This window comes from Accipiter gentilis, chromosome 22 (assembly GCF_929443795.1).
Source record: "Accipiter gentilis chromosome 22, bAccGen1.1, whole genome shotgun sequence".
Classification (NCBI taxonomy): domain Eukaryota; kingdom Metazoa; phylum Chordata; class Aves; order Accipitriformes; family Accipitridae; genus Astur; species Astur gentilis.
The window spans coordinates 374,343-397,894 of NC_064901.1; the positions used below are offsets into that span (position 1 = coordinate 374,343).

The following is a 23,552-nucleotide window of genomic DNA, read 5'->3' on the forward strand; positions in this document are numbered from 1 at the left end:
CAAAAGCATTGCGGTTTTGAAGAAGGCACCCATTTGTGCCCCTGTGAAGGCTTGTCCTGTGATCCATGCCATTGAGTGGGTATTTGCACACTAACTTCTAGCATCTGACTGAGATTCATGGAGGATGGTTCCCCTGGCATTCAGATCAGGATTTATTCATCCTGCATGGGAGACTGTTATTCTCTAACTATATAGGAACCCTAAGGAGGTGATGTGGATATTTTAAGATCCTTATTCATGAGCTAGTCCCACTCCTATTCTGGATACTGTATTATAAATGGCCAGACCAGTGCAGCTGACAGCCTCTAAAGGGAAGGTCATGGGGTGGAAAGAGATGACAGATCTTTGTCTCTAGCCCTCTAGTCTGAGGGGCTTTTGACAGCAAGAGGTGGGATAAACTTCAGCCTTATTGTTCTCAATTAAACTGCAGGTCACGTCTTTTTTTCTATGGGCGGCAGCAAAGCTGGAGACTTTGTGTTACAACGACGATACGCTGACACACTCAGTGGAAAGCCTGTGGTGACAGCAATTATTCATTTCCAGTAGCAAACAGCCCACATAAGAACAATAGCGAATAGCTAGTTGGGAGGGGGAAGAGTATAAAGGCCAAGTATGGACAGACGGATCGGTGTGAGAAGGATGGAGATGTTTGAAATCTGTTTCCTGTGCAGGCAGCTGTGAAGAGCAATGTCCTGAAGGCACAGCACCCCCGGCCGTGTTCCTGTCAGGGCTCCAGCTCTGTTGGGAAATTGTCTGTCTGTCCACGCTGAAGCAGCTGCACAGCTGACTAGATAATTACCCAGGCTGATGGCCAGACTGCCTGGAAACACATTTTGAAAAGTGCTTGCAAAGTGGCATTTCCAGAGTGCCATGAGAGCGGAGAGGGGGGAGCCTAGAAGAGAGAGAGATGCTGTCTTCCTCCAACCTTAGGGCTACAGTATTTTTGCACAGGTTCCCCCAAAAGCAAATCTTTGTCCCAAAGTGCTCACAGTCTAAAAAATACTAAGTTAACGACAACTGCTGTGTAGTGATTATCCTATAGGAAATATGTTTAAAAGAAAACCAAGGCTAATGCTGGACCCTTGTGCTGAGAACAGTGAAGACATTATTGGGGGAGCAGAAATTAGGGGGACTGATAGCAAGAAACAGGGTTGAAAACACAGGCAAAGAATTCAGAAGGTGAGAAGAAAGGTCGAAACCTGAGCTATAGAAATGAAAAGCGACCATTGTGAGCCTCATAGTGGAAATTATCTTTATCTAGGACATTCTTGTAAACCCTTGATGCTGCCAGGTTCAGGCAGAGTAAATGCTAGGCAAAATCTTTCTTTCAAAATATTTCTGCTTTTCAGGTTTATGCATAGATAACTGACAGCTGCCAAACTGTGTGGATTTCTCCCTGGAGAACAGTAACTCTTGAGCGAGACCACAGAAATACTTAGTCACAGAAATGAGGCATTGTGGTGCCCTCTTCCCCATTTTCCTTTTGCCGGGAAAAGAAGAAATTTGATTTTTCTCATAGTTACTATCAGGCTAGTCAAACTCATTAAACTGATACTGCAAGAGTGAGATTTTAGACTCACCCAAATGTTCCTATCACAAACATTACATAATCTGTAAATGATCACAGCCAGCCAGTGACATAACATTTGCATTTGTTACACAATAGGCCTCCATATTCTATTGGTGTTAGCTACACTCTTGAATTCAATGAGGTATTCAGCAAAGCACCAAAATTAGAGCAAGGCAAGATCTTTTACACCTGTTCCACACATACCACACCTCCCACCGCTTCTTCCTGAGAGATTTGTCTGGTTTTAAATGGCTCAAGTAACTTGGACGCCTACCATGTCCTTTGAGAGGCTATCCCACAGTAAGGCAAATCTCAATTTAACCATTTTCTGCTGTTCTGTCTGAAAGTAGAAAGTATATGCAACACAAGATCATCAGCTGAAAACTAGACCAACTGTGATGCTGTCCTAAAATCAGAAAAATCTGAGGTCCTATGTGATAGGAAAGGATAGGATGCTAACAAGGTTGATTGTAATACAGTATAGGGATCAAAGAACAGATCCTCAAAACATCAAAGAGGAATGAATGCTTAAAGGTAATTCTGCATATTAAAAGCCAATCCATTGTATTGAAACAAACACGTCAAGAAAAGTAAAATGCTTGTGGAAGGAAACATTTTTCAGTTTGGGAAACAGTTAATTTTCCATATCCTACGCATGCTACAAGATTTGCATGTTAGGGACAGTTCTGGCACTGGTCTTTCAACATAAACAGATTTCTGAGAAATTCCTGCAGCTAAAAGGCCATGACTCTACATCTATTGACATTAGAGACCAAATTCCAAGTTTCTGGGGAAAAAACCTACCTCATTTAGGAATTTTGTTTCAGGACTTCCAAGAATCTGGAAAGCAGAAGGAGCATCTGAAGAGGGACCTAAATGTCTGTAGATGTTTACTTTTGCTTGTCTTGCTTTTTGAGATTGATAGATAGTTGTTTAGCTCAGCATAGGGGAAAATGCATTTTTACCAGTTCCAAGGGTTAGTGCTGGGGAACCTAGAACTTAGTAATAGGTGGAAGTTGACTGTAGTAAGATTTTAAAGAACATTTGTTGCAGAAAAAGCTCTCTATGGTTATGGTTTTCCAAAGTGCAGGTTTTCCAAAGTGCATGTCTTCCAAAGTGGCACAACTTATCTGGAGTAAAATTAATTTGCCCTTATATAAAAGTATTCTACAACACTATTCCAGTCAGTCTCCCTGTTGGACAAAAATCGGTTTTGGAAAGCACAAAACAAGTTGACAGTATCTGAGTTATTAAATCTTCTGTGTTTCTAAATTGGCTTATGTTTTTAATATTGCTGTGACTGACCAAACAAAAGAAGAAACACTGCAAATCTAAAATCTTTTTTATAAAATAATTCCATAATTTCTAGAATCCAGATACAAAACACACTTAAAAAAACCCTCGGGTTTTGCTACTGGTTCACATGTGGAGCTTAGCTTTTCAGCTTGTCTTCTATGTCCAAATAAAGCACTCTGTCAAAGCAATTTCAGGTGAAGTTTTAAGGGTGGCTTTTCAGATGACTCATGCCATGTTTAACAAAAGGGCTGCAAGAGGGACTGACAGATTATAATCATACGCTTGTCATCCTTTTTTTACAGGCATCAAGCACAACACAGTGCAGAATTACTGGAGGGAGAAGCGGGGGCTTTTGGTCATGTCACTGTAACACAACTGTCAACATGTGCAATAAGGAGACAGATCTTATTTCAGCCCCTCATCCTTAGGGATGACTCTACTCAGAAGCAGCTCAGTACATAGGCTCACAGCTGTACAAATATAAATATATTAGTGCCTGCTTACCTGAGGGTGCAGCTATATAAAACAAATTTGCACTTCTCAATTGGCGAGGCAGGGAGTGCTGTTTGGATATTCCCTCTATGCACACAGCAAGGTTTCCATAATGAGGTAGTGTCCCATCACACCACTTGGATGTAGTAGAGAGAGATGAATCCTCTTTAACATTAATTTGCCATTTTCTTCCAAAGTATCTGTCAACCTAATAAGGGTTGTTCATGTATGACATGTTGAGAAGAGAACCTCAGTGTCAGCAGTTCTGGAACTGCAAAACTTGGGGTGCATTGACATCTTTGTTGGTTTAAAAGATAAGCATAGGTGTACTAACTTAGGAAACAGTTGTTATGCTGACATTAAATTAGAATTAGTCTCTACCAGTACACCTTTCCTTAGCGCAGGAAGATTTTTTTACCACATCTTTTTTATTATTATTATTTCCTCACTAGAGTCACCCACTGTTCCTAACATCTGAATGATACTGTGGGCAAAGAGTCTACAAAACAAAGAGTACACAATACAAATTCCTAGCACTGGATGTGTAAGATTGTATTCTGAACTCTGGATGATAGCTAGGCAGGGCTTAACTGTTTGACATGCAAGTCTGACAAGTGAGTAGAACAGGATTTTTGGTCTACACTGAGCAGAAATGTTATGCAGTTTATTCAGATTGGGGCACTCCATCCTGCATGTTCAGCAGCAAAAGCCATTTCTAATGCACATTAATAGGTCAATTTCAGTTTGTTTTTATACTCCTCCCAAGTGGAGTATTCCTGAGATGACAACTACATTTGAGTGGGTGTCACAGATAGGGAATGCTTAATTAAATATAATAAAAGCAGTTTATAAAAATCTGTGGTACTATAAAAACTTCACTGTGTTGCACAACACAGATATTCAGATCTTGTCAGCAGTAGCAGAAACATCAAATCTTCCTGTTCTGAAAAGTCATAGCTTCTGCCATACTTGAACAACAGGAAAACATACAGCTGCCAGCAGTATGGGATCTAAGGCAGACAGCTGAGTAGTGCTGGAGGGTAACAGTGCCAGGCACTAGTTAAGTTGCTGTGTGTTTGTTATAAAATAGCTGTGTTGCTGTGGATGTTGGAATTTATATTTAGAGAGTCTCAGTACACTGATACAGTGTGTCTTTGGAATAGTTGTTATCTTCCTGAAGATTGCCCTGTAAGTCTCTAACTGATACCTGTTTGTTTTCTGCATCCAGTGTCTCCATCAAAAGCACCCAGCTGGACTTCCCCCTCCTCCAACACTTCTGAGAGGCGAGCACATGCCTCGGAGAGCAGCTGGACAACCAACTCGGAGGACACCAGCAGCCCAAGCATTGCTCCCTCTTACACAGATCTGCAGTCGATTAATACTGAGGACTTGACCAGTGGTGGAACATCTGCAGCAGATTCAGCTGGTAAGAGGGAAGCCTTCAAGCTTCCATCTCAATCTTTTTGATGCTCCTCAAATACACTGCTGGGAAGTGAGCTACAGGGAACGGATCCAAAGCAGAACAAACTCAAGGATTAGGCAGACTAACGCTTTGTTCTAGTCCAATTCCCCAGAAATCACATCTGGATTTGACACACCCCTGATATATGCAGGCTCCCAAAGTAGGAGCCAAATGCAGCTATGTACCTGTTGGTGGACTTGTGCAAGGGAAATGTTGGAGCATTTCTGGTTTTTGCATACCACATCCGCTTAAGCTGATCTAGGAGCTAGTTCTCAGTATATTGTGGGAGAAGCTGGATGCCCTTCCTGAACTTCTGTGCAGAAATTTTCTTAACTCATGGGTGTATTCAGCTGAGACAGGTCCAGCTCTGCATGCCCCTCTCTGTTTCAGTGGGTGCCAAGACACAGATCCAGGCTGCTGCATGCATTCTTTGCACTGTGCTTTGCACTGTTACTGTAAAGTAATGCAGAGAGAGTGTAGGAGATGACAGAGGGTGGTTCAGTAGCAGATTTTGGTCATTTAAGGATCCTTTATCTGACCTTGTAGGGATCTACTGAGATGGCGTCCTGACTGTGGAAAAATGTGCTGTATGGGATTGTAGCTTGTTGCTCCTCAGTTGTACTCTAGTTAATCTCTGAAGCAGGAGAAATAAAGCAGAGTGGTGCCACCAGTGTCATGCAGAGTTGGGATAATGAGAACTCCTGAATGACAAAACAGACTTTGAGAGAGCATAAAAAGAGCTGGCATGTCAGGACAGAAAAAGAAAAAAAATACACAGCTCCAGGAGGAAGCACCTGCAGTACATTGGAAGCTGTTCGCCCCAAGCTGAGGAAGGTCAGTAGCTACCCAGTTTGGTGACGAACATTGTTTCACTGATGTCATGATAGCTCAGGCATGTAAGGTATTTAATGTGTTTCTCTCAGGTGGTGAATGTAACAATATGTGTGAAATAAAATCTGTTTTGGAAGAATGGAATTCCTAAACCCCACTGAGGTCATATGTCCCTTCCATAAGAAACATTTACATACATCACTTGAAAAGAGTTTTATTCGATGGTTTGGTGAAACTGGGTTGGACATCAAGACAGGTTCATAAACAGCAGCACGGTAGGTACTGGCCGGGTGCTTAAGACAAAGGATTTGTGGAGAAGCAGTATTTACTTTGGATAAGTAGAGACCTTTCTTTCTTCACATAATACAGTTACCACAAGTCTGTCTGACCATTTTTATTTTAGAACACTCTGCTTGTCTCTACCTCCGAGTTTGGGAACCACTGGTAGAAAGGTAGAGTAGGCAACCTGGCCTCGTGTGCCAGCTTTTTGGATGCTAGCATGGGCATCAGTTCTGCTGTGATGAGCTCATGTCTATTAGGGTGAAGTGTAAGAGTTTTCATCTGGAGTATGTGCTGGAGATTGCTGTTTTGTTGATTTGGTGTAGGTTGCCATAGGGTGGCTGTTGCTCAAGGGGAGAAAGTCCCAGTAACAAGGGAAATGCATCATGTAGAGAAATGAAAGGCAAAAGTGCTGCTGTATATTGCTGGCATATATATGGAATTACTTGCTATATATGGCCAAAAGAGAAGTTGATACTTCAGTAAAAGCTTTGTGTGCAACCTTCTTACTCTTCTTTCTTTCCCAGTCAGTCACAAACTGACTTATTTATAAGCAAAACAGGTACAAAAAATCATTCCTATGACCTCTAAATTTTTAGAAGTAAAAAAGTGGGTAATATAGGCAAAGCTGTGTCATTAGCTAAAACGTAAGATACACTACCTTTGTGGTACTGGAACTTGAAGTAAGAAATACATTAAGTCTTCCTACCACCAGGTATGGAGTTTGCAAAAGGGCAGCATGAACAAAGCGCATCTGTTTGTTCCTGTTCATGGGATGGCTCATCGCTTACCCCCCCAAGGTCCCTGCTGCCATCAGGCAAGGTTTGTGGAAGTGAGGGAGCTGAGGACGTGGTGGCCATGGAATTCTTGTACAGTTCTGGCTGCTTTTCTGTTCACTCCACCTTCATCCCACCCTGACAGTGCATAAGTGGACAAAAATGCATGATCACTTTCTTCTCTTCTTCCTCTCTGCCCCTCTCCAGAAATTCAGTGATTCAAACCTCACTTGATTCAAGCATCTGATTTGCATTTCTCTTCTCAAAAGACTGGCTGCCTCAGTCTGTAGCGGAGTTTGAAGGCTCCATCAAGGCAATGAAATAACATTTATTTGTTCCGTGAAGGAGAAGGGAGGTATCTTCATACTCTGTGTGATGGTGAAGTCGCATTGACTGTTAGCCAGTTGTTGAGGGGAAAAAAAATCAGATTTATTTCACTGCTAAAAAAACCAACAAAAATAAGAAATCAATTTTTTATCTACTTAGTGAAAGTAAAGAATCGGGTCTATAAGAGTAGATTAGGTTTAATATTGTTTCAAGCGAGAAAAATGTATTGGTGAGAAAAGCATGAAAAATTCTACTCAATGGTCAGACACTGCGTAAAGTAACTGTTTTACCCATAGTGAATTTTTATTGCCTGAACGGTACAGAAGAGAATCCAGGAAACTCAGTTCCGTAATTTCACCACTTGTCTTGAATTTATCCTGCATGCCAAATGCTTAAACATCAACTGCCTGTCAATTTTTGGGGCATGGGTTTTTGTGTGGGAGCAGATGAAAGCCTGAGGTAGGCCTGACTGCAGGCATACAAAGAGGCAAGTCCTAGCAGTGAGAATGCACATCTTGGTGTACAGAGCTGGTAGATTTGAGCGTAAAACAATTTCACAGGCTTGAGCTCTATCTAGCGCATGTGTTTATGTAAGATATGACCTGGGAAGCTATCTGAGAAAGATGATAGAGACCTGAATGATCCCAGCCTGAGAGTTTACCCTCGCTACGGGGGGCACTGCAGAAAGCCGCCCGACTGATGGAGTTGGGATAAGCTCAGTGACGTCCTGTAAAGGCAGCAGAGTTCACAGCAGTGAAGGTAAATATTGCACGAGCAGAGCTGAAAAAGAAGACTTGATTTTCAGTCAAAGAAGGTGCTGCACTTTATTGCCTGTGCTAATTTGAACTCTGGCACCAAGAAGCCTTTTATATTATCTTCATCTTTGTCATCATGGGGGGCTATTTTAGCCTGTAGCAGCTAGCCAATAGACTTGGGTCAAATGATAGCGGACTGCCCATTTAACACGGACGTGTTTATATGGTTATAACAACAAGCACTTTACAACAGCTGGGGTTTTACAGTGTGTGGGAAGCTGTGTTTGGTGCTGGTGAAGTGTCCTGTTGCCTCAGAGCTTCCTACCATGCATCGCCATGTTGCTCAGCTTGGATCAATGAGCGTGGAAAGAAGCGGGAACTTTTGGCATTTGTGCTGTACTCTGCAAGATAAGTAACAGAACATCTCTGTTACTGATACAATACAAGTATTTATTCATTCCGAAGCAGATGCCTGTCTCAGGCAATGTTTGCATGTCAGAGGAGCAAGGGAGAGGCATTCTTGTAGCTACGATTGTAGATCTGGAAGCACTGGGATCTGTTCTGACCTTGTACACAAATACCTCACAGATTGATTTGGATTTCTGCATTTCACCATTCATTTCTCAAATTATTTTTATTTATATAAATTAAAATTAATATTGACCTGTATAAAGAAAATCATATATGAACAATACATATATAACATAGATAAGATATATATTTGCATAGACCATAAACTATATATTCTACTATAAATTTAATAGAATATATAATAAAATCTATCTATATTATATAATAATGCTCTGTGTGTTTATGTGTGTATGTATATATATAAAAAGCTGATTAGCCTTGTAGACATAAGTTCCCTGATAGCCATTTTCGGTGCGTTGTTGCTAGTTCTGTTGTTTCTGTTGTGATGTGTGTCTGAGGAGAGCTGCAGCTACACCATGTTTGATGTTGACAGTTCAATTTGCTAACCAGTTGTTCTGTTTGGCATTCTCCTGAAGCTCTGGGACTACTGGGATACTGAGGAAATATCTATGTTATTATTTTCTGAGAACATCTGCATGTTTGGAGATGAAGGTTGCATGTATGACCTCTAACTGCTCAAAATCCAGAATGTTATTATTTTCAAAGTAAATTGCATGGGTTAAGGGGGTTCTGCTGCTTCTATTTTAAAACTTGGAAGTGGCAATTCTGGCAAGCTTAGCTCCAGATATTTCTTGAAGGTAATGGAGGGCAAGTACTAACTTTTCAAACCTTTTCCTGATGCTTTTCTGGAGTAGTTCTCTTATAACTATTCTTTCTGTATACCGTAGCCAGCTAGATACTGAGTCCTGATACGATGATTGCAAGAATGGTGTTCTGTAGGTTTCAAACAAGCAGCTTTGAACAGATTATACAGCTCTGCAATGTGTTTGGACTGAATTCCAGAAACAGGCTACAAGCTCTGAAGATATTCCATGTTAATCACCAGAACAAGGGGAAAAATAGCATATGCTGACAGTTACCACCTTCCAGCCAGAACTGCACTTCAGTTATGCTGTGTAACTATTAACCGACTTGTTCTGGCTTCTCAGTCCCAGACACATGAAAAAATTTGTATGCAAGAGCCTGCCAAAGCCAGCTGGAGAGACTGCAGAGAGGAACATCAAACCCTTGCTTCAAGGAGGAGGGGACTCCAGAATACCAGGAGCAGACAGCACCTAAAACGTGTTCTTGCACAACTCCAACCTGTAAGAGCTAAATTCGGCACCAGAGGCAGGGGTTTTTTTCTTCCTCATGTTCGACACCAGCCACCAGCTAGCAGTTCAGGACTTTTATATCCTAGCTGTCATCCCATATTTTTCTCAAGGCATTTCTAACTTCTTTAAGAGTACTGCATTGGTAGGGCAGAATAACCACTTTAAGGAATGCACAGTGTCCCAGTGACCTCTGCAGCAGTTGTTGAATCTTCATCCCTGTTTTGCAGTGGGGGAGCCTGCAGCTCAGTTGTGCAGGCTGGACCTAGCTGAAGTAGAAATGGTGTTTGCTGTGTAGTCTGGCAGTCCTGTTCTCTGAAGCAGCTGAAAGTTGCAGGTACAAGCCGTGGACCAGAGTCACTGTCTCGGTCCCTCCTTATGGCAGGAAGGAAAGACACAAAAAATCTGTTGGGAGGAAGGGGGAAATGTTAGAATGAGGAAAGAACAGGTACAACAATAAGCAAAAGTTTATTTCTATCTAATCAGTAGAGAGAATTTCAGAGTAAGCTTGGTCTGCAGTCATCTGATTAATAGACTTTAAGGTCAGAAGGGACGACTATGATATCATTATTATCATCTAATCTGGCCTCCTGCATGTCTCAGGCCAAAGAACCTCACCCAGTCATTTCTGCACCAAACCCATAACTTCAGTTTGAGATATAGCATATTCTGAGCAAATATCTCCATAATATTTTTCTGAGTAACGTCAACTGTAGGCAAGTTTGCCCCTGTTCAGCCATCTCCAACGCCTCAAAACTTCAGTTTTAGAAAGGACTGTCCTAGTGATAATACTTAAAGCAGAACTGAGATGTCACTGAGCTCAGCTCTGCCAGCTCTTGTGTCTTCAGCTGGGGCTACATGTAGTCTCCTAACCTCAAAAGATTCAATATCCACCTCATCTACGCCCCAGAAATAGTGATTTTGCTGTTTAATGGAGTGTTTTCTCGCCTCCATGCCAACATAGAGTCAGTTCTGATCTCATCCATGTCATTGGCCCTGTGCTGCAAACAGCTAAAGGAGCATCTCTTAGTTTAGGTGCTGAATTTTCTTCTCGTGGCTATTCAGAAGTGCAGGTTACAGTAACTGTGGACTTGTAGCAGGATTAGAATATGTTCTAGAAGGGCTAAGGGCTGAGCCTGTATGGCGTTCTTGATGAATTTCACTCTTTCCACACCTATTCACAGATGGCTTTATATAGTCAGATCAGCTGAAAGGAAAGCAGACAGAATTCCAGCTCCAGTCATGGGACTGACCTGCTGATCTCCATTTATGTAGGCAATATCCCAAGAGAGTAGATGTGGGTAGATGCTTTGTAGTTTATCTCATGCCAGTGAGGCAGGCTAGGTGGTACGAAGCCTTCTATTTGTGTTTCTAAGGCTGTGATTCCTCAGCCACAGTGTTTACATTGGTTTCAGCTGCTTTCTAATGCAGTGCAGAAAGCCACATGCCTATGTGATAAGCCAGAGGAGTTCAGTAGGAGATTTTGCAGCTGAGCAGGACATGTCAGTTTGAAGCTTAATTGGAGGTGGAACACTTAAGTGCAGCAGCTATCTGTGATTGCTGTGTTGAAAGAGGAAAGACTAGGTTTGTTTGGAGCAATTCTGCAGGATGCTAAATAGCTTCTGAACTTAAAGCTGCTGGGAGGGAAAAGCACCAAGACAACTCCCCACATCCAGCTCTTTTGAAGTGGAAAACATCAGTGGCAATCTTCAGCAGCATTATCTTGCCTTTTGCATTCAGTTCCTGGCAGCATGCTGCTGTACCACTGACAGGAGGCAAAAATGGCACTATAGCAATATAGCAGCAGTGGTGCAGCACTGTCCCAGCTTCGTGCTGCATGGTGATGTAGCCAGTGCCCCACGGAGGTGGCTGCACCCTGGGGCACCCAATTCTGCAGCTCTCAGACAGCAACCGGGTTCACTGTGTGGAGAAATTACGCACCTGAGAACTCGCATTTTCCACCATCAGTTCTACATGGCAAAGAAATAAGCAAGGTTTCAGCAGTAGTACTAATTAACAGGAGCTGTAAATCTTTTCATGTGCTCTTAATTAGAGATCCCAGTTCTGTGTGGAATTTCCTGTCTGAATACAAAGGGGCTGAATAGAATTGGCAGTGTAAAACAGCAGGTGAAAAGGCTGGCAGGAGCAGACAGCAAGTAAGAATGAGAAATTTCGTGATGCCCAAATGCATGGATTTGCTTGTTTCTCCCTTACTGTGATACCATCTGAAACCTAAGAAAGGCTCAGGGGATCACTGGACTATGCAGCACAGGAACTGGAAAAGTGATGATGAACGCCTTTAGGAGATCAGTTACAAAGTCATCTTCTCAAAGAACAGCATGGGATAAAATGGGAAGCAGGTTTGTTAAAAACAAGAAGAATGTAGGAATCATTTAAGCAAAATCTCCAGCTTCTATGTTGACAATTTTTTTTTTTTGTGCCTGCTTAGAAACTTCTTGTGATTATTTTTGTCGGAACTTCTGCCTCCTTTATTCTTTTATTTGGTCCCAATGTTAGGGAAAAAATGTAACACTTTCTGCTCTTTCAAGCCAGAAATGAACAGAGTTGGATAAGAGTAGTGTAGGGAGATTGCTGATGTATGTCTTTACTTCAACATCTCCATTTTCTAGCTGATCTACCCTTGATCAAGCCAAATAATGCTGGAGCACAGGTATGACATGAATCTTGCATGACGAGCTTCTTCATCTGTTATTAGAAGCAGTTTGGTCTTAATTGTCCTTACATTTGACAGATGAGACTGAAATCCTCTGCCTAATCTTAGAACAGATATAAACTGGTATTTGCATTATGATTGTGCTCGTTACACAAGAGGGAGACTTTATGCTACTTTCTTCATTCTGATCTTGGTTACCAAGAATAAGAATTGTGATCCTGGATTTTGTAACGTGGATGCAGTCCAATTTACTTGTAAACTTCCTAGATGTATTGCAGTAAATCTTGTGGAGGCTGATTTGAATTTATCAGTTAGGATTCAATTTTTAAAAACTATTTAAAGTGCTCAGCACCTATTGTGAAGGAGTCCAGATCTGGGTTTGGCAGCTAAAACTGCTTCCAAAATATTCAGGTCCCAGCTATTCCTATAATGGCGTGGCAAAATTTTTTAATAGCTGCAGCTCAGTGTGCTCCTCTCCAAATCTAGCCATTTAGTTTAGTGCCTGAAAGGAGAGTAGAGATCCTGTCAACATATGTCCTGTAGCTCTATGTCCTTGTGCACATTACAGACTTTGTAGAAGTTATGCCATTTAAGTGCAGACTTTAGTCACCAATTTATTGAAGCTGGTGTATTTTCACATGTAGACATTTCAGAGAGCTTTAAACATGATTCACTTAAGATCATAGGAATGGAAGCTATTTCCCAGGACACGGCTGTAAATGTTTTCATGATCATTTCCTATCCATGTGTTCCTGTACCAATGTTGTCTTTCAAATAGTTTTTTGCCCTCTCCAGTGTAAGCCCTTTAATATATTTACACAGTGTAATTATCTCTTTCTCTGTTTTCATTTGCTAAACTGTGTGAGACAAGTTCTTTAGTATTCTGGTTCTCCATTCTCCTTCTTATCCTAGCAAGCCCTTGCCAGCTCATGTTCCTGTTTGAATTAATCTTTCTTGGATGTGACAACCAAAACTGTGCACAGATTGAGGTCTCACCATAGGCTGATATCAAGATATTACTGTTTCCCCATCTTTGGGAATTCTCGCCTTGGTACATCCCAGGATCTTATTTCTTTTTGTGCTAGTGCATCGGGCAAGTACCCTTTCACTATATTCAGATTGACTGTCTATATCCTAGACCACTTTCTCTCATACATAATTGATGAGTTCCTTCATTATAACAAATGTATCTGTCCTTAAATGCCTGATTGTGAACTTACATTGTTTATTACATTTCATCTCATTTCTGTTACTCCAGTCTTCAAGATTAACCACTCCTTTCACTATGATGTTCAAAGCTTCCTTTATATACCCAGTTCCTCCTAATTGTGTGCATTCAGCAAATACCATTAACATGTTCATTTCTGTGCCATGATCATTATTTAAAAATATGGATAAATGTAGTCTTAATCATGTCGTCTTAATCAAGAAATTCTACTTGTAGCTGCTCTAACCTAATATTCTCTTAAAACTCAATGGCTATCTTCCTTTTAGCTTGTTTTTTACTTCTGGCTTAATACTGGTATCAGTCTCCATTTTAACTCCTTCCCAGGTGGCACCACATTAAGTGCTTTTTCTAATACAGACAGATCTTTTTTTTAATCTAGAAAATCTGTTGTCAGTGAAACCTGTTGGGTTTGGCTGGAACAAACTACCTCTTTTAAAGCTAGCTTCCATCCCCTTTTTTATCTTATGCTTTTCACTTTTTTTCTTCCAAAGTCTTGCATACTATTGTGGTCAGACTTCAGCCTTGTATTTTCTGAAGTAATTTTTACCCCTTATAAATACAGTTACTATATATGCTCTTCTCCAGTTGTATGATACCATCCCCATCTGAACTGATTCCTTTAAAATCCTTGTCATGAAAGCTGTAATTATGTATGTCAGTTCTTTCAGAGTTTAGGAAGGGAGCTTGTCAGACTTCCTGATCTGAGCACAGTAACCTCTCCAAAATGTTTTCTTACCTCATTAATGCTAATTTCCATTTCCAGTCCCTCCTTTTGGTTATGTAGCCTGCCTCCTGTGCCCTTATCACTACGCTGCGCATCATCATTCTTACTAAAAAGCAGTGGCAAAGTATTCATTAGCTTTGGCACAATGTCTAGATGTGTTAATGTTTGATTATCACCACAGTCCCACTTCCTTGCTCTTTATATATGTATATATGTGGTTTGCTTTAGCTCCAGTATATAACGTTACCACCAAAGATTATTTCTGAGAAAGGTAAGGCCCACCGAGAACCAGCTTTCCAGGTCGACTAGTCCTGTGTTGGCTTTATTGAACTTTTATGTTCAGTAAGAGTTCTAGTTGTAGGGAAGAATTAAACTGTGAGACTGACAAAATAAGTGATCTCTGTAACAAACAAAAATATCCCTTATTTTGGTGGCTTAAACATTAGACCAGGGATGAAGCTAATCCTGCTTTGAAAATCAAAAGATTAGGGCAGGATCCTTGTCTGTCAAGTTTACGTGCTGACCAGTGCGTCCATAGCTAAACTAGCAATGGGGATTGAAGGGAAGAAATGAATCTTCAGCACTTGTATTGGTGCAGTGGCACAACCATATTACCACATCCTGTGCACTCTGGTCAGGTGAGGAACATGAGAGGAGCTGCAGCTGGGGCGTCCGACGGTGGGGAGAGGGGCTCCATGCGGATGAGGGGTCTGATGTGCCAGGGAGCTGTGGATATGGTCAGGAGTCCCTTTTAACTCTTCTTCCGCTTCTTTTTGCCTCCTTACTGCCTTCTGCTTCGCCATGTCTGAGGATACAGGACCTGTCTCCACAGCATCCCATGCTTGGCTCCTTATAGGGGAGGGTGGGAACAGGATAGGAGTTGGGGCCAGGGTCCATTTCTACTGCAGGGAGGGGAGAAGCGAGGCTAAGAAAGACAAAGAGAAGAGCAGGAAACAGAGGCTTTCTGGTCCTCCTGCTGTTAAGGGTATGGGAACTGCTATTTGCAGGAGAACCTCCCACACCCTTGGCGGGACTGGATCAAGGACCAGAGGGCTGCAGCAGGTAGGAATCAGCTGTTTGAGGTAGCGCAAATAATCTCTGTCTCTGGCACAGGGCAGCAAGCAATCTGCCATGCCTGGCAGTCCAGTACTGTTGGCTGCCATTTGCTTTTTGCTTTTCGCTGGCTTTACATATGCAGACACAAACATGCACACTGGCATTCAGAAGAGGCATAAACTTGCTGAGCGTAGACTGTGAGATTGTGACCTCTGTGAATGCAAATGCCTGCAGGAGTCTCCTTGATGGTTGAAATCTCAGTGTGGATAGCATTTGAGAAGGTAGGTGCCTGTAATAAACACCTTTTGGCTCCAGTCCTAGGGTTTGTTGCTCATTTTCACAAACATGGTAATTACAAAGTGCACTGTTTCCTGAAACATCCTAAGGTGGATTTGAGAGCAATGGAATAATTTAAACATATGAGCAGCATAAACACATAAATTAACACTTAGTTGCCTTCAGTGCTTCGTACCAAGAGTGAGATGTAAAGCATAGGACAAGAGGAGATCAGTGGTTACTACGAAAGGGTAACTCATAATATAAAATGAACATGTTGAAGTAGGTGTTTCAGCAGGTAGCTGTTTTGATTACTATCTGAAATGCAGATAATGTGTAAGCTTAGACTTGCCACTTTCCCAGGTTTCAGGTTATGTTAAAACAGACTTTTAAAAGTCTTGGGTTTCTGGCAACATGAAGAAGATGGCTCTCCACAGCAACACTGGTGTGGCCAGAGGGAGCAGGGTAGCTCAGAGTCTGTATTCAGACTGATCTGGTAGATCTTTGTATCTTTTGAAAAGATGGGGTATATGCCATACTGTCATGAACTGCAGACATCTGATAGTACTTAAAATAATCTGTAGAACTATCTGTACAACTCTGTCTCTACACAAAGAATAGGCACAGGCAACTGCCAAGCTTTAGGCCATTTTCCATATGCTTTTTTTAAGTATGTCCCAAATTCAAAATAAATCCTCTTTTTCTGAAAATTTTTTATGTTTGCCTAATGGTGAGTGTGGTGCTGAGATACACATGTTCTTACAAGAAATGTGTGGCAAGAAGAGTGTCAGTTTTGAATGAAGTGAAATAAATTCGTGTTCTTGCATAAGCACCAAGAATATTCTTGATTCTCTTCACCGAAACGTATAGCCTGGTCTTCCTGAGATGCCCAACAGAAACGTTCTTCATAGCAGGTTGTGCCTGCTATGTTCTGCCTCCACTAAACACGCATTTGCGTGCTTTGTGGTAGGCATGAGTCTTCAGGAGGGATTGGGATGGAAAGGGAGCACATGCCAGTACGCAGGGTACAGAGAGGCACTTGGTCCATCTGGCAGAGCAGACAACTGGAGGGTGCTAGTGCATTTGACGAGCTAGCCAGTGTGCCAGCCTCATTGCTTCGCTGCACTTCAGAGCGGCACAACACTGTCTCCACCACAGCGAGCTGGCTCTTGAAGTGGGACACAAGGTTGGCCCAGGGTGCTTCCCTGCACCTCCTCTGTGGCAGGCCCTTCACCAGCCAGCCAGAATTAGGATCTGGGTGGGAAAGCTTGCACAAAAGAAGTAGGGGAGCTTTACTGGAGGCTTTGCTTTCATGAACCCATCACTCCTCCTCCCCCGGATTGATTTGTTTGTTCAGGCTTGGTTGCCTCCAGCAACACATTGTTAGCGTGAACTATGGTGTATCCTGGGAGACCTGCAGGATTCCCTGCAAACCTTTTGAGTTCTTCGTCTCCCAGGACCAAGAGACACAAAGGCATTTCACTCTGTTGATGCAGTTGCATGTACATTGTTCCCTTTCTTTGAGTGTTGGTGTGTCTCTTCAGCAAATGCTGTAACTGGACTCCACAGTCTTCAGCTTGCTTCTTCATCTCAGTCAGTAGAATATACTTCCTTGATAAAGCCACCAGGCTGCACTGCTTTAAAGGCTGTATTTGAAACCATGCTTAGCTGAGGAGGTTTGAGCAGGGCTGTGCACTTGTTATCTCTGTACACAGAGGTCAGTTGTTGCTGATGGTAGACTTCAGGCTTTCAGGGTAAATCTGGTCTTAAGGTAAATACAGATTGTGTCGTTCATGAGCAGCTTTCTGCTTGAATTAGCATGGCTACAGAAGCAGCAAAGATACAGTGACATGGGTTAGCAACATGGGTACCTACTCAGGGCTCTGCAAAGACCATGCATCTCTGCTAAAATCTGTGCCGCTGCAAATCCCTTGGATATAAACAACTGTTATGAGAGCCTCCCCATGATGTTGTCAAACCTTGCAGGTATGTTTTCCATCTCTGCTCGGTTTGAAATTACAGGACTCAGTGATTTTCCTCAGAAATCTGCCTCAGCTCCTTTGGCTGTTCTGTGTCCCAGGCTTGCAGGGACCAGCTTATATGTCACAGCATAGTTAAAACATCATGTAAGCACTTGATTTCCTGATTAGTCACGTATATGTCCAGAGATGGACAGCATCATGTGAACTGATCTCCCATAAAGGTCAAGGCAGGTTAACTAAGAGAGGTCAGTGCTCCAGCAGTTAAGACATCAACACCAGATGGCATCTCAATAACAGAGCTGAGTCAGAGGCAAGGCACATGAGTGTTCCCATGAGTGTGATGCTGGTGGTAACGGGGGGCAATTGGGAGGGCAAGGGGGTTAAGGAAATACAGAGAAGGTGTCTTGAGTGTGATATACTTTCACCAGGCAGTTCAGTTAGCAAGAGACTTCGATGCTGAAGAGCTGTGCAGTTTCTTGTGTGTGCTCACATTAAGGCTGCGTGCATTTTGCAGGAGTTTTGCAGTGAAGGACACTGGCGCAGCTGGTTTCTAGAAGCTGTAATGCAGAGCTGTGGGCACGCTCATGGCCGTGTCCCCTGCCCTGTACCTGTGCAGAGCTGGCTGCTGCCTGTGGCTGAGGCTTCAGCTCTGCCCGCCATCCCCTTGTCAAGCTGCTCCTGGCCTGGCAGGGGGCTGGGGTGATGCTGGGGCAAAAGGGTTAGCTGTGCTCTGCTGAGATTGATAGTCCACCTGCGTCCATAGAACAAAACTGGTTTGTCTCGCGCATCTGAACAACCCAAACCTGAACTAATGGAGCAAACAGGTGTGAAGGGAGAAGGGTTTTGCTTGAGCCAGTAGCTCTTTGTCTGCTGGATAAAAGGAAAAGCAGGGCAGTAAGAGTCAACACATCCCTCATCAGACGGCAGGGAGAGTTTGCTTCTGCAAGCAAAGGTGCTTGAGATTAACCCGTTAATTCCTGGGGCTCTCTTCCAAGGAGATCTCGAGTCAAACAGCATGGGACCAGGTCCCATCAGGCTTCTCCTCCTGGACTTGGAAACCCAGCTCATGTGTCTCTTGATTTCTTCTTCCAGGGAAGAAGTGAAGAGGAAATAAATACAGGACGGACAGCTAGGCTATACTTTTTCTGCGTTTGAATTCTTTCTTACTATGTTAAGTAGTGAACAGCTTTAATCCACATGCCCTGGCCCATGCCCTGCTTTACAGAAAAGTTTCAAGGTGGCTCTTGAGCCTCCTGGCTGCCAGTACTTCTGAAGAGAAAAGGGAGCTGGCAAAGGCTTCCTGGTGAAAAGCAGCTCTATTTCAGGTATGGTAATTGTAAATGATACTGCCTCCTTACATGTTCTTGCAGTTTTAAGGAGAAAAGGCTATTTTTCACTTGCTGTTCTTTGTACGCTGCTAGAAAGACTTTGTATTCTTTCTCAGAGGTGACTCTTTTTTCACAATACAAAGTTTATGCTTCAGTTAGTGAAGTCCATCCAATGCTCTGGGATCATTTTGGTTGGAAACTGCTGTATTGCATGTAGATAAGATCATAAGTGAGGTCATTCTTTTCCTCCAGAATTGCCAGCCTTATGTGTTTACTAGATTTTAATAAAGCACTCTTAATACGTTTTCTGAACAGCGCAACAGCCTGTCTGTTGTACAAACTGCATTGAAGCACCATCTTAACAAACCCGAGTAAAACTTCTACCTGTGTTGGCTCATCCAAATTTCTAGTGTTGTCCAGGATTTCTTTTGCTATGCTACGTGACTTTTATACACCTATGATGCAGAGAGATTCTGGGCAGAGGTAAAACTTTGCCTTCAATTGCTGAAATCTCCAAAACCCATCACCTAGCTCTAAGAAATGCTCTTTTACCCACAAGGTCCCTTTTCCCTTCTTCCACCTCAGGATTTTCTCTCTTCCTGTCGATTTTTCCTCTTCTGGGTGCTGCAGTACTTCTATTCCTTTCCAATTTAAAATAGCTTAAATGCTTAAGAAATGTGATGCAGGTGGCTTCAACTTGTTCCTAGTGGGTGAACCTGCTGCACCTCGCCTTCTGGCAGTGAAGGTAAAATGGGTAAAGGGACTGTCATTCCCCTTTCCTTGGCAGAAGATCCCTCTGCAAGCAGAATTTCTTCATGGTCTGCTTAAGAACTTAAATTGCTGTTGGTTGACTGGATAATTACAGTAACACTGTTGCAAAGTCATGAAGTAATGGTGCTCTTTGAGCAAATACATACCAATTCTAGCAGTAGCTAATGCTGTACTGAAGTGCCCTGCAGTGTCATCTAAATTTCATCAGTGATAATTTTTGCACCTTACAGGAATCTGAAACTGCAATGTTTTTGTAGCTGTTTTCTCTTTCTGTATTGTGCTCTAGGAGTTTGACTCTCCTACCTGGATTTCTACTGTTGCATAAGAAAAGTGTGTTATCTTTAAAATTCAATTTTCTGGATTAAAATCTTCTGGATATTTTCATTTTAAAAAATTCATTAAATCATTCCCCCACCCCCAAAAAATCTTCATTTCCTATACTCTAACACCATGACTCTAGTCCCACTTAAATTAGCATAAATTGGGAAAATGCCACTCAAGTCAGTGAACAAGTTTTTGGGGCAACTGATCACTACGCTTAACAGTGTAATCACATTGCCCCATGCAACATGCTAGAGAGACACATAATGCAGCCAAATTTGCTAGTCACACCAAACCTGTCATATAAACAAAATGAAAGTGTATAATAAGTTATTGTGCCATTTTTAATCTAATTGCATAGTAATAGTCAGGAGGTAAATATTCTTCACTATTTTTCCTCAAAAGATTTAAGAACCTAACACTCCCTTTATATTCCTTTATTTTTTTGTGTTAAAAGCCTTCAACTCAGAAAATCACAGCTCTGTTTGGAAAATGCTATGTTCTGTATTTTTTCATATAAATGGAGCTGGCTCTGCAATGTGTTTAAGAAAGTTAATTTCCACATTAACTATGTGCAACCAAAAGGGAAGATGTTTAAAAAGAGGAAAACACAATGGTAAATATACAGAAATATTTAAGGTCTCCAAGCTGTATGCTGATTCTGCCAGTATAGTTTATTTTAAGGTAAATTTCAAGTTAACAGCTGTACAAAATAGAGAACGAATGGTGAAAATATGAATTCTGTTGAAAAATAACTGCTGGAATCGCTAAGGTAATGAACTACAGCCATGGCATGTCCCTTGCTATCTCACTGTCCTCTGTGATGAATAGCAAGACTGTTGATAATTCTTATTACTAGCACTATAAGGATAAAGTTATTTTTAATTCCTGTGATGAGGTAAGATGGTGGGAACAGTGAAGATCCTCCAACCTAATTTTCTACTCTGTGGTTTCCTCTGCAGAAGTTTAAATACAAAGGCTGCCTTTATCAACTGCATGTTTATTTTCTTCAGCTTCTCATACTTTATAATTTGGCTATGAACTTTAAAGAGCATCAAATGGAGCAGAGATTAGAAATTAGCACCCTTTGTGTCCTATTGAAAGCAGAGCAGCCCCTCCTCCTTAGGCACTGCAGAGTTCTTTGCTAATAAGGCTGACTGAACAAGTCTTCATTAAACTTCATGTTGCTGCGCTGGAGAATTTATTTGGCCCCATCATCCATTCAGACCATGACCTGGACAAATCAACCGTGATGCCTCAGATGTGAAAAGCCTTTGTTTGGCTTCTCGAGTTCTTAACACAATTAGTAGCTCTGCAGCTCGTCTCCTTGGGCAAGGTAGGGTCAATCCATCCCTTGGTGTAACTACTGCTCTCAAGGTAAGCCACTTGGAGCATCCCTCAAGTGATTCAGTAGCATGTGATTTTAGCCTTGTAACTCCCAGTCCCACGGAAATGAGTGGCAGATGCAGATAAAGCTGGTAACACCCAGTTGTCACAGTCACTCTGTACTGTCTGTGCTGGCAACCTGCTAGGAAACGTAATGGGCCAAAATTTCCTCTAAATTGGTGTAAGGAAACTTGGTTATGCAGTATGTCTGGTTATGCAAAGGGTGACTGAGATCTTTCTCCATTTCCAAACACTGAGGTCCAGAAGTTCACTACCTCTTTTTTCAACCAGGAGTAAGTTACAATAGGTGTGACTTCTGTGTATCACAGCAGACTACACACGAGTCTTTGATTAAAAATCACCTTCCACTTGAAGATAAAGCTATTACAAATAATACCAAATAAAGCAGACAGCTTTTTGTAATAGTCATTAAAGCCTTAGGAGTTGTTTCACAAATGTGTAATTCCTTGAGCATGTCGGAGTTTGCTTTGCTCCAGAAGAATGGAAGGCCAGAGTTTTAAATTGTATTTCTTCATCATAAATCCTGAGGATGATGCATTTACTTTGGCACTGGTTTTGCTGCTTCTTCAAATTAGGTCTCTGTTCCCTTCAGTGTGACTGCAGTGGAGGGAGTGGTATGATTTCCATTCATTACAGTCAGGAGTTAATATTTCAGGTTTCTTCCCCCCCGGCACTAGTTGAAGCCTTTCCCTTTTCTGTGCCTTAAAGTCACAAGGCAGTGGAAGCGTGCAGCAGGTGAGCCAGGGTGCTCCCTCTTTCTGTGTGTCTATGCGTATAATTATATGTATTTCTATATATGTGTGTGTGTGCATGTATATATTTGTAGATTCTTGCAGGACATCAAACAAAAATCTAAGTTGCGTTTTTTTGTTGAAAAGGATGGGCAAGCATCAGACAAACCGAACTGAGTGGCTTTTGAATCAGACAGGTCTTAACGGTGCTACAAATAATACCCCTGTCCCACCCCGGCTTTCTAGCCCACGTCAATCCCTCTCTATGCACACAGATCCAGGTCTCCTCAGCCCGCAGCACAGATTGCTTCACAGCATGAGGAGAACAGTTTTCTGTCATGTAGCATCCAACCAGTATGTGAGGAAAATAACATTCTCAGACTCTTCTGAACCAGCCTCATCTTTGAGGAGGACAGAGCTCCTGCCTGCAACTCAGAGTCAGAGAAAGGCTTGCTTACATGTGATAGGACATGCATCCAAAGGGATCCATTTCTAACCATAGCAAGGTTGGCGTGGATTTGAGTGGCAGGCATGGTTAGGGCACCCTTGGGGGTCAAGGAGGCATGTCTCAGAGTCCCCAGCATGAGAACTGGACCAGCTAGGCAGTAGTCTTTGGCCTGTGAACTTCTCTACACATTCTTCTCACAGACCTTAAACGCTTACTGGCAACACATTGCTTCAGCCATGTGGAAACATGTAACAAGAAGAAACCCATCTGAGACCATGTCTCATAGAGCTCCCAGATATTAGGGGGTTTGGCTTTTCATATTTTTAGTAATGAGAAGCCGTATTTTACTCGTGACTAGTGCCTGGGTTGAGCCACGTGTTATATAGCTGATTATCTTGCTTTCAGTTAATCTTTCCTCCCAATGTATCTTGATGCCTTTCATTCCTTATGTGCTTTTTTTGCTTTGAATGTATCCTGGCCTAAACCATCTTGTCCTGCCAGGATGGTACTCTAGAAACCCATTCTGGGCCACTGAGCTTTAATTTTGCCATCTTTTCCTCCCAAGAAGAGGATCCTGGGATGGCTCCTGTTCAGAAGTCGCTGGTTGCAAGATACAAACACAAGCCAAACGCAGCTGACGGGATTGTGTTCAGCTGAATTGTACAGGCTGGGCTTGGTTCCTTCTCTCTTTCTCAACTGCTGCAGGATGAACACAGGCTAGCAGTGACAAGATACTGCTTAAGAGCAAGTCCTTATCTGTTACCTATGCTTCAAATGCCTCAGGAAACAGAGTTGAAACAGACTTTCATCCAGGTTTCATATTTTGTAAGGATGAATATGAATAAAGTCTGGTGAGGTGTGATGAGAAATAGACCTTGTCACGGGTAGCTGGGAGAGCTTAGGGACTCTTCAGTGATTTGTTCCGCAGTGAGATCCATTAGGCTGTTAAATAGGCGCCAGCAGTAAGAGTGAAAGCTCCACTGGTTAGCTATCTACAACGATATCTGCCAAAGAAGCGTCAAACGTCAAAAGGACAATCTTGGAAGGGGTGAACTAGACACCCGACATTGATCAGC

The 23,552-nt window shown here is 42.2% G+C and overlaps 1 protein-coding gene across 1 annotated transcript in view; it reads left to right on the plus strand.

Annotated features, from left to right (window-relative positions):
* STON2 (stonin 2) overlaps positions 1-23,552 on the plus strand; it is a 60,213-nt gene that overhangs the window by 2,481 nt on the left and 34,180 nt on the right. The window contains exon 3 of the mRNA XM_049825945.1: positions 4,587-4,784. Within this exon, the coding sequence (XP_049681902.1) occupies positions 4,587-4,784 (198 nt within the window). The remainder of the gene's footprint in view (positions 1-4,586; positions 4,785-23,552) is intronic.